The sequence below is a fragment of the Cynara cardunculus genome (genome assembly GCF_001531365.2).
Source record: "Cynara cardunculus var. scolymus isolate 2C chromosome LG 3, CcrdV1, whole genome shotgun sequence".
Lineage (NCBI taxonomy): Eukaryota > Viridiplantae > Streptophyta > Magnoliopsida > Asterales > Asteraceae > Cynara > Cynara cardunculus.
Genome location: NC_037530.1, coordinates 33,688,273 through 33,700,644, shown reverse-complemented (window position 1 = coordinate 33,700,644; position 12,372 = coordinate 33,688,273). Strand labels below are relative to the sequence as shown.

Below are 12,372 nucleotides of genomic sequence, written 5' to 3'. Positions count from 1 at the left end.
CACCTCGACTCAATTTCCTATATAAGTTTCTTTTTCAGTTTTTAACATATTTTCTTAAGCTGAAGCAAATATTCACTTGTAAAATAAATTATACAGCTAAATATTGGTCATTTGTATATATAATATTTTGGGTTTGCTTTTTAATCTAAAGGTATATTCTGTTGACAACCATAGATATCTGAATTAGTTTGTGCAACTCAACTAATTTTTATGGGATTCTGACATTAACAATATGGGCTAAATCCAAGACCTAGCCAATTAATTTATATAGAGAACTAGAAGTATATGCGTACAATATAGTGCAATGTAATTTCTGTATTTCTTCATTTTATTTGTGTGGTTTTGAAAAAGTGAGTTGATTATCAGTTATTGGTAGTAATACTCGGTGTTTATCTTGTATTTGTTGATTATGAGTTAGTCTATGAAGTCCAAATGTATGTAATAGTAAGTTGTAAATGCATATTACTTAAAATTTAAGATTACAAATAAATTGTGCATAAGTACAATTTATTAAAGCTCCATTTTTAAATTCGTATAACTAACTGTAGGTTAGCATAATCAAATATATATTAAACATCTCATTTTAAATATAAAAAACTAAAATATAATTAGAATAATAATTGAGTTCTAACAGAATCGTAATCTTTATAAAAAATTATATTGTTAAGTCAAAAATAAATTACTTCACTATTAGACCTAAATTAAATTATAATAAAAAAATTAAATTAAAGAAATTGTACAAAAAAGAGCTTTTAAATAGTTAATTTGACATTAATATCCATGTACAATTTTATGAAATCTTCAAATTTATTTTTATTCAAAAGTAAAAACATTATTTTTTTCAAAACCACATAAGTAGTATTATATTAATCAAGATAAAAAAATAAACGAAACATTAAAATGAAGACGTATCTCGCTGCATTGCGCGAATACCTTTCTAGTGTGTATATATATATATATATATATATATTTCTAGTATATATGTGTGTGTATATATATATATATATATATTAAATTGAGATATATATATTATTGTTTTTAAATATTGATTCGTTTATATGTAAAGAGTAATATGACTTTCGGAAAACTATTCGAACTTTTATTTTTATTGTTCACGATAGAAGTAAAACTAGAATATTATAAATATTAAATGAATTATTAATTTTTTGTACATAATTTTTTAACATTAAGAGTTTTGTAAAAACAAAATTTAAATACTTTATTATATAGTATAGATAACGATGGTCCGATATTCTTTTAGGTAACGTTTGATATGTAAATATAATTAAAAGGGATTAAACAAAATAAATTTAGACATATAAGATTAGACAAGACACACGTTCAGAGCCTAACATCCGTACAAATTGCAAACGACAAGGCTCAATGTCAAAAAATAATGTTTGCAGAGCTTAGATGGAAGGCGAAAAAGACCTGCTTCCGGAAGTCGCCTTTCGGGTTGTCTAAATATTTATATCTATTAATTGCGTTGCAACTCGCAACGGAATTAATGAATACTAGAAGAGTACTCACGCAATGCAGCGAGACACATCTCGATTTTAATGTTCTGTTTTATTATTTGTCTCTGTCGATGTTATAATACGATTTTATGTGTTTTTAATAAAACAATAATGATTTTATTTTTGAATAAAATATAAATTTGAACATATCATAAAAATTTGAAAAAAAAATATATTAATGTTAATATCAAATCAACTATTTAAAAGTTTTATTTTTTTATGTAATTTCTTTAATTTTTTTTTATTATAATTTAGTTTAAGTTTAATAATATAATAATTCATTTTTGGTTTAATAATATAATAATTCATAAAGATAATAATCAAATATTTTGTTAGAACTCAATAATTATCCTAATTATATATTTATATATTAGATTTTTTATATTTAAAATGAGATGTTTATCCTGTATTTGATTATGTTTAACTACAGTTAGTTACACGAATTCAAATATAGAGCTTTAATAAGTTGTACTTACACACAATCTACTTGTAATCTTGAGTTTTAAGTAATATGCATTAATAAACAATATTTTACGCATAAAAAGTGGTTTTTAAGAGTTTTTGTTATATGCTTTATAATATAGTATAAATTAGATTTTTTATATTTAAAATGAGATGTTTATCATGTATTTGATTATGTTTATCTACAGTTAGTTACACGAATTCAGATATGAAGCTTTAATAAATTGTACTTACGCACAATCTACTTGTAATCTTGAGTTTTAAGTAATATGCATTAATAAACAATACTATACACAAAAAAAATGATTTTTAAAAATTTTTGTCAAATGCTTTATTGTATAGTATAGATAAACATTTGGATGGATCGGAAAGTTCGGCCATTATTTTTAACATTGGGCCTCCTCGTTTGAAATTTGTACGGGTCTTGGGCCTGAATGTATCATGACTATCGTCTGGTGTTGCGACACGTAAATTTTCTCCACAAATTAACGCCAACACCTGTTCGGCAAGATTTCTCCGTCCATTCATATTCATATCTTCACAACTTAACCCTAATCTCACATCGGAATTGAAATTCCTTTTCAATCAAGAAGAGATAATCAGGAAAATGTTGAAGCACGCTACTAAGAGGATTCTAGGGTTGGGATTATCTGAGACACGGTCGTCTGCACCGGCGGTTACTCGGATTCTGCCGAGGTTTTACCATGAGAGGGTCGTGGACCATTACAATAATCCCCGCAACGTCGGAGCTTTTGACAAGAACGATCCCACAGTTGGCACAGGGCTTGTGGGTGCGCCGGCTTGCGGAGATGTTATGAAGCTTCAGATTAAGGTTGATGAAGAGACTGGAAAGATTACGGATGCTTGCTTTAAGACGTTTGGTTGTGGCTCTGCCATCGCGTCGTCTTCTGTTGGTGAGTTTTCTTTTGGACATCGTTGCTCTGTTTTATTAAGGAGATTTGTATTTAGATTATTGATGTTAAACAATCCCTTCAGTGTGAGAATTATAGTGTTCTAGTTCTCGTAATTCGCAATTCATACCTAAATTTACAGTACATGTTTTGGTTAAACTTTAGCTGTCTAGGCGTTAAGCTTTTTCCCATGGCTTCAATTAGTTAGGTATGCCGAGCCTAGGAGTTTCTCATATTGCTTTCTTACTAATCGCTGAATTAAGCTTCTCGAAAAATATTTTCCCCGTATTAATGAAATAATGAAACTAGGGGGCTTAATCATTTGAGAACTCCAAAATTTGTGAGATCCGTGAGAATTTCTACTTCAATGTTTTGTTTTACATGATTTTTTTTCCAGTCCACGGATAGTATTTAATGTATTGACTAACATATATTTGTTTCACGATGTATTTGTATCATATGTATTCATTCGGTTGTGAAACTCTTTTACGAGTACTTTTTGTTTCACAAACATGTCAAAAGTGTTCACGAGTACGTGTGAAACAAACACATTGTGAAACACATATATGTTGATCAACGTCTAAATCCTAGTCTTAGATGAAAAAAATCATATGAAATAACACATGATGCACAAGTTCTCAAGGTTATCACAATTTCATGGGTTCTCAAAAGAAGGATCCCCATGAAACTAGTAATTAGTAAAGTATGTGTATTATAATAACATAGTATCAAAACCTTTGTGCTTCTGCATACTGGCTGCTTCATAGTCAGTTCCGTTGGTTTCTTGATCTCCTAGCTCTGCTAAATGCTTTTTCAAACACCATGTTTAAGTTCTCTAGCATTCAGATGGGTGGGTTCCAAGAACAATGAACCTTTAATATTTTGAACATCTAGCCTCCACATTTGACTCCTTGTAATGTATTCATGCCCCCAACTAAAAGATTTGTACACATGCTTTCTTTTGTAACACATGGTGTTCACATCTTGTTTTTGTTGTTGTATGGTATGTGGGTGGAAATAATTGTTAGTATTATGTCTCTTATGTTGCTTGCTTGATCAGAGAACCTGCTCCTTAACAATACATGAGCAAAATTCAAAGATTGACATGTGCTAAAAAATTTGATGAATTGTTGGGAATTTTTTTGATGATGATATAGTTGATGTAATGTTGGCCTTGTGTTTTCAGCTACTGAATGGGTCAAAGGAAAACAGATGGAAGAGGTGCTGACCATCAAGAACACGTGAGTTTTATTCTCTTTTGTACTTCTTTTGTATGATTGTTCTAACTAATACTTTTTGCTTCTCTTGCATTGCTCTGTTGAAGTGTATTTTGTGTACTTAACTAATACTCAATTTACTCGTAAATCTATGCTACACTGTTGTCTAGAAAACTTTGCAGCTAATTAGGATTTCTGGTCATTTTTTTAAGTGTGTACCAAGACTTGGTGCATGCATCATCATTATTGTCTTAGCTTGTGATGCAGAATTTTTATGATATCTGATATATTTAAGGTAGTAAAGGAGCATTTTTCTTACTATGAAGATTCCTAAAATGTATAATACAGATTTACCCATAGGTCTAAACTATTTAACCGAATGAAGTTCTAGTTTTCACTTACTCCATCACGCCTCAAGTTGGATCATGGATATCATCATTGCCAATTTGCCAAACATTACAAGATCAAATAAGCATGGAATTAAAAAATATATCATAAATTGTAGACATTGTGCTCTTTCCCTTTCTGAGTAATCATGGCACATGGCACAGACAATGGCACAAACGCAAAATTGAGTTGTGGCGCTTGCTATTTTATGGGCTTATGTTGATATGTTTTGGACTCTACCTTGAGCGAGTTTTTTTTATGGATTAGGTTTTATATATTCAAAGAGATTCAGCCACGCTTCCAGATTTCTTTGCCAAAATTTAATGTATTTTGTTTGACTAAAACTCTTTTACGGTATACGACACTTCGTAAAAAGTTCATATCTTTCTGGTATATGACACTTTTGTTTATAGTATCATTACCAATTTACCACTTTCCTTGGATTCAATATAAAGACGCTGGATGGAGGAATCAAGCCTATTTCTTTTTTCCTCTTTACCAATGCAATAACCGCTATATCAAATAACTGTCATGGTGCAATTTCAAAAAGCGACCATGTTAATTGCTTAGTTGTATAAATGTGTATCTTGTGTGTTGTGATAATGCAATCCCGACCGTATCACCATACGATTGCTATGACCTATAAGTTGTTCTTTGATATTCAATTGTCAAGGCTGGTGATGAAAATTGTTGATAAGATTGATGATTTCTTCTTGATATTGGTATTCTTTTCTCCTCTTCGACCATCGAGTCTGTTCTTTGATGCATCTCTTTCTAGATGTGTATTAAATTACCGCATGTGTACAAGCAGTGTATAACACATGTAGATCATAGAGAGATGATGACCTAAGTACTAAACCGCTACAAATCATGAACTAGCTATGTGGATAATAATCATGATGGTGAACTCAATGGTAGAGTACTCGGTTTTTAAGTGCGGCTAGGATCTTTTACGCATTTAGATGAAGCGAGGGATTCGTTAATAACGAACCAAAAATTAGACCTATGGACAATAAAATAAGAAGATGAATAAAAAGGAAAGAAATTTAACTTCTTACGAGCTACGGAAATTAATTAGCTTCGACATTACATTAGGAGTAAGCAATGTCGAACAGATCCATTGAGGTGATGATTCATCTTGCGAGGACAATTAAAACCCTCTTTCAATATGCAATAAGTCTTCCCAATTCATATCTTCATTTACTTCCGTAAAAAACAGTTAAAAAGGAGCATTAAGATGTGATAAACATTTACCTGATTACCGTTTTTACCTATTTACATTTTGAAATCTAGAATAGTTGACTGATCGCTCAAGAATCAAAATCATACTTTTGTTCTCAGTTTGCTGTATATAGGTAATATGATTACTGAACAACTGGCATCTTGTCATGTCCCAACTTTAGTTGGTGATGAGCCATAAAACTGATCAACCGATAACTAAATGTTAAAACCGATTAGTCGAATCCTCATACAAATATGGTCACATTATTCTACACCACTGTAAACTAAAAAGGGACTTCTAGTAAACAACTGACCAAACAAAATGATAAAAGAACATGAAACAACACTTCCTACATGGACATAGATCGATCATACAAGAATATTCAACAATAATGACCCAAAATGTACGTTCATACAATCATACGTTCAAAGTCCACCAGGATTACAAATCTCATTTATATAGCATGATGGTCATTTAATCATATAATATCAAGGTTCCATAAATAGATAAACTTGTTGATGGGTACATTAAGCGATAACCAAGCAAGATCTTCAATGAACTTCAAAGCTTCAACGTCACTTTCATATAATTTGTTTCTCAAAATGTGGAGAATTACAACCACAGTATGAAGAACAAAGCTAATGAAGAAGAAGGGTGTAACACCCCCGTTCCATGTGGTTAAAGACGAAAGATGCCACAATTGATTTAAAAAAAAAACAATATAACACATTATATAAAACAAAACAGCTAATATAATTTACCAAAAGATAATTACATAACCACAAACGGAGATAACGTGTATCAAAATGCGGTCCCAAAATATAAGTATATATACATTAGTCATCAGAAGTTCAACAAAAGTATGTCCTAGTGGGTTATCTTCAGTATTGTCATCTCCGTAGCTCTCATCCAAAATCCCTGCTAAGTTATGTACCTGCTGAGGACAAAGAAAATCTCGGTTAAGCTTAATGCTCAATGAACGGATAATAATAACTAAACCATGAATATGAGATAACAAGTTCAAAAGCAATATATAACGTTAAGTGATAATCCAAAAGAAAGTCAAAATGCCCCGAAGGCATGACAAGGGTCTAAAGACCAAACCGCATCACTAGGATGCATTGTTCCCAAAGGATGATTAGTCCGTTCGGGCATGAGTGAGGAAAGGGGTGTGAGCACAACACAACAATCCTCTCCGTGAATTTAACCACGACCACAATTTATTATCCGATAACGGTTCCTAGGATCGATTCATATGCCCTCTATTTGACCGGTATATTAGCAAGTCCGCTTTTAAGGACTATATATAATTGAGGACACCCATGATAGTTTTTGTCACCATGGAAGCATCTCAATATCGGTGCTCCCAATATTGAGTCTATAGTACGAGTTCACAGTAGATACAATCTAACAAGTCAAGTGATCAAGTGATTCATGTTCCAAATAAGAATATAAGTCATAGTTCAATTGGAAACAAAGTTCAATAACATTTAATAATCATAAAAGAAATTTGGAACCAATTATTCGGAATTTATCACTATTTATCAGGATTAGGAAGCCTTATGCAAATGGCTATCCCCGTGTCAAATGAGGTATGATATCTGTACCTAAATAGTGGTTGATGGAATACCACGAGTTTAGGATGTTCTTAGTGTTGATACCAATCACCCAAATACATAAACAATTAATCCATTACCACTTACATAACCAACATATATACTTGAATATATAAGACGTAGACCCTTGTTTCTACTTCTTCTTACATCTATAATAGTCCTAGATAGATTTAGGTTTGCTTGGTATAAGTTTCTCAAATGGTATAAGCCGGATATGCACAAGGTACAAACAACAACTGCAGCTCAAGTTACTGCACATATCAGCTTCTGTATCTCGAAACTTTTGATGTTTTACACATATTTAGAGGCAAAATGAAGCTTTAACTTATAATAAGAGTTGTAGAACGGCTCTTAGGAATCTAAGAGCACAAAATTCACTTGATTTGTAGCAATGACCAATTTTCTATGAATTTAAAAAAAAAACAGAGTGCAATTACCGAGTTCTATATGACCAGTTCTGGAAACTCAAGATTTTGAGCTATTTATAGTGAGAATCAGCTCTTCGTGTAAACTACAAAGATGTAGTAGACATTTCAAGCTTTCCAATGATATATTACACATCTAATTTGGACCAATGAATGATTTTATACGAATTTAGCAAACAAGCTGTAATTGCAGACAGATAGCTTCAATTTTACAACCAAAACAATAGAGTTCTATTCCATTCGATTTGCTAATAACACCAATGTTTATCCTCATTCTAATTGACCTTTACTTTAACCTCATATATACAATTCACGATGTGAGACCTATAATTAATTAAAACCTCAAAGTTTTTACCAAGAGATTAACATATCTTGATTCCAATGATGATTTCAACTTCAAACAAGCTTGAATATCTTCAATCTCCTTACAATTTCAAGCCTAGACAGAATTTCAAACCCATGTATTGAAACATTAACCTAATTAGAATTTCAACTTAGGAAAGATTATACACATAGGGTTTTTAAACTTTAATCTTCCAAACTTTCAACCAATTGATGATTTCTTGACTTGATTTTACTTCACCTATGGAGGTTCTTGAGAAAACAAGAGACATCAAATAATACGTATTAGGGTTCTATGATCTTTTTTCCTATAATTTTGGGGTATTTATATTTTCAAAATTTTCCATTTTGGCCCCTCAAGTCTAGTTTTTCAACTTTGTATCCTATTAGGACTTCAACTTGATATTTTAAGTTGAGTTTAGTTTCATTTTGTACGTGTGTGGCCCCTTGTATGGTAATCCATCACAATTAAGTCCGAGGTACAAGTCGGTAAGCATAGGGTACAAACACGTTATGCACAGTTCTTCCCAAAGTTCACTTAACACAACTTATACAAATTAACGGAACACGGGTATTATAAAGGGAGATGGTAGAAATCAGATTTCTGGGGAGAGAATTATCTAACTTCTCAGTCTTATAAAATATACCCAAAATGCATGGAAAAACAATCCAAGCATGGGAGGGTATATCAAGTTCCTTACAAAAGTTATCATTAAGAGTACCACAGGGAAAGGTCCTAGCAGTATTATAGTAAGAAAAGTACAAAGTTGGGGGTTAAAATACAAGCAAAGTCCAGAAGAAGGAAATTACAGATCTGCCTTCTCGTGGTGTGCGGTCCGAGCTATTTTGCTTTCATGTTCGGCATTGTCCGTGCCAAACCGACCGTCGGTGCATGACCATGCAACTTTTCTTCTGATTTTGGAGCGGTCTGTGCCAATGCTTCTGCCCATCTTGCATGACTCTGCTGTTTTCCTTCTTGATTTGGCATGATTCATGCCACTCTTAACCATTTCTCCTTACTTCATCATAACACACGTCTCTTTTTTTCTTGCCCTTCTTTCTTCCTTCTTTCTTTCTGGTTGCCTCTCAAACTTTTTCATCTGACCAACCACCATTTCTGTATGAATTACCTATGAATTCAATAAAACCGTTCATTTTCTGAAACGTGACGTAACCATGATAGAAATGATGGATGCGAGGAAATTACACCTAAATATACACAGATTAATGGAAACTGGAATGCAAAATGATGAATTTATCACTAAAATGCATCCAAACATAACGACTTAACACTACTTCTGAAAAATTGGGTTTCCTATAGCTCCGAGACCTTAAAATTTGAATCCATGTTCATTTTCTAGACTGGAGACTAGTTTCTTGGGTGGTAGAATGACTAAGTTTTGGTCACTGGTTTGCAATTCTGGAACTAGGGAGGTTTTCTTAATTTCTCCATTTCTCTAATTTGACTATTATATACTTTTACGATTTTTATATGTATACATAAATAACGAATGACTATATTATAACATATACATGCATACATACATAGGGGCTGGTTCAAATAAGGAGGTAAATTATCTTGAGAAGGTAAGAAGAGAAGGCTCATATCATCATATGTGAATCGATTGAAAAAATCTGGAAAAATCTTTGAAAATGCACATGTGAACAGATGTTATAGATTATCCATATGGGTTCAAATAAGCATCTTTAAATCGATTTTTTTAATGATTCACATATGAACCTTGTCTTAATCTTCCTTTATTAGCTTTTCACGATATTTAGACTTCTTACTTGAACCTCTCACTACATATATACATATATATACATATATACATATATATACATATATACATATATATACATATATATATATATATACATATATATACATATATATATATACATATATATACATATATATACATATATATACATATATATACATATATATATATATATATAGTATAAACCGTGTATTCATCTATGTAAATGTTCGTTTAGACACTTAGGTCTAGGTAACTTCACCAGCTAGCCCCATTTAATGCCTTTTAGAACATTGGGAAAAGAGACTACAAGTGTGGTTGTCACAGTGAGTGAGGGAGGGATGGAGAAAGAAAGGTCTTGTAAGTTGTGATTTCTGATGTGCAAGAGGAATAACAGAGAAGAGCAACTAAATGTTTTTTTTAAGGTCATACTACTATTTGTTGTGTGTGGTTAGTAAAATATTCAACAAATTTACCCAATATTAACTTGCCCCATCATAATAACCTGGCCTCTTTATTCTCTGCTCCATGCTATGCACCGTATTTCAATCCCCTTATATTTCTAACCGTCATCTTCTTAGGCTTGGTGATCCTCAAGCCACAAAAAAACTGATGCTTTTGCCATATATATATATATATATATATATAGGTATTTGATAAAAGGGAAAGGCTGATTAGGAAGTCGATCACCTGTAGTCTTAAGTCTTTTCAAGGAACTTGTGTGTAGGTTTAGTTCAATATGCCATTAGGAAAGGGTGGCAAATTTCTACAGTTGTTACTCTTAAATTGTCATCCACGCATTTTTGTTTTTCTTTATTTGTATGTATGTGGATTGGTGGTTAGAGTAAATGGATTTAAACTTGAATTGGTAGTTGATAAATGTTGATGTTGCAGAGAAATTGCAAAACACCTGTCTCTTCCTCCTGTGAAACTCCACTGCAGCATGCTTGCAGAGGATGCCATCAAGGCAGCAGTGAAAGATTACGAGACTAAACGTGGTAAATCGGTTGAAACTGCTTCTTCCACGACTGTCAAGGCTTAATCTTTTCGTTCCCTTTTTACTTCTTCTTAGTGTGATACGGAGGAGATATATGTATGTAAGGTAAACGAAATGGAAGACGAAGCTTCAACCGTTAATTTTCTGTAGATGAGATTGTGGATATCTGAATAAGGAAAAGGATTATGTTTGTTATTCTTATCTGGTGATTGTTGTTGTATCAATTACATAAACCATATAATTTTATTATATATTTCCACCTGTGAATTAGAAAGAAAGAAAGAGTAAACTATGGTGGTTTTCGTTACCACAGCTCATGCTTAGTGCTTTTACGTATTTATGATATGGAATGGAATGGAATGATTTAAGATTCAAATATGATTTTTTTTTGTTTATCACCACCACCGTTGGTCACCTCCACCTCCCTCTTCTACTACAAAAATCTCCACCACTTCCACAACCACCATCGGTCCACCTATTGCCATCGTTTATTCCACCACTGTAGGCCACCTCACCTCACCATAAGCACTACCATCGCCTACCATTACGACTGCCCACCACAACTACTACCTCCACTACATTAGCCACAACTACCTCCTCCATCATTGTCGACTTTTATCACTATCACTGTTTACCATCTTCATGTCCTCCACAACCAGGTTTTAAATGGATAGGGAGTTCCACGATTGGAGCATGTAATCAAAACAATTTTGTTTGAAGTTCTGTTTTTTGTTAGAGGAATCCTTAATTGAATAGTTGTAAATAGCCTCGGGGCCATGGAACAAAGGAGTATCCTGGACCTAAACGATCAATTGCAAGCGAGCGATCTACTTCCTTTTTGCGTCGTCCACCAACCACACTGGCATTACCTCCAAAGCCACCATTAGCCACCGACCACCACCATTAATACCGTCGGTCATCACCACCTCTACCTCCATCACCACCACTACTTCCACTACATTGGTCACAACTACTTCCCCCCCATTGTCGACCTCCACCACCATTACTATCTACCATCTTCACGTCCCTTGTAATCGTGTTTTTTCAAACTACCATCAATTACATCAAATTTTCATTCAAATATAGTACTATTATATATGTATGTATTATGTATATAAAATGTAAAAATGTTCAAAAATTAAACTATTTAATTATTTACTTTATTTGTATTAACTATAACTATTATATGATAATAAAATCATCAAACAACTTTTGACGGCAACTTGTATATTTCTGTCATGTCCGATCCTAGTTGCACCAAACACCAAACATATACTTGTTCTATCCAGTCTCGTCCCGTCTAGCCCCATCTAGTTTTACCCTCTTGTCCAGTCCCATCCAATTATATATGCATACCAAGGACTACCTTAATGAATAAATATAAATAGAGATAAGGTAAAGGACCGGAACCAAAACAAACAACATATTAAAAAAAAGATATATTGTTCTTTAAATAAATGAATGAAAATCAATAACATTCTCATATAACATACTGGGGTCGTTCCAATCTTTC

At 32.6% G+C, this 12,372-nt stretch overlaps 1 protein-coding gene across 1 annotated transcript; it reads left to right on the top strand.

Annotated features, from left to right (window-relative positions):
- Nucleotides 1-2,460: 2,460 nt before the first annotated feature.
- LOC112509322 (iron-sulfur cluster assembly protein 1-like) lies at nucleotides 2,461-11,121 on the top strand. The gene is made up of 3 exons (XM_025114217.1): nucleotides 2,461-2,893; nucleotides 4,077-4,131; nucleotides 10,757-11,121. Exons 1-3 carry the CDS (start codon nucleotides 2,587-2,589, stop codon nucleotides 10,902-10,904), a joined length of 510 nt encoding a protein of 169 aa, XP_024969985.1. The 5' UTR covers nucleotides 2,461-2,586; the 3' UTR covers nucleotides 10,905-11,121.
- Nucleotides 11,122-12,372: the final 1,251 nt, after the last annotated feature.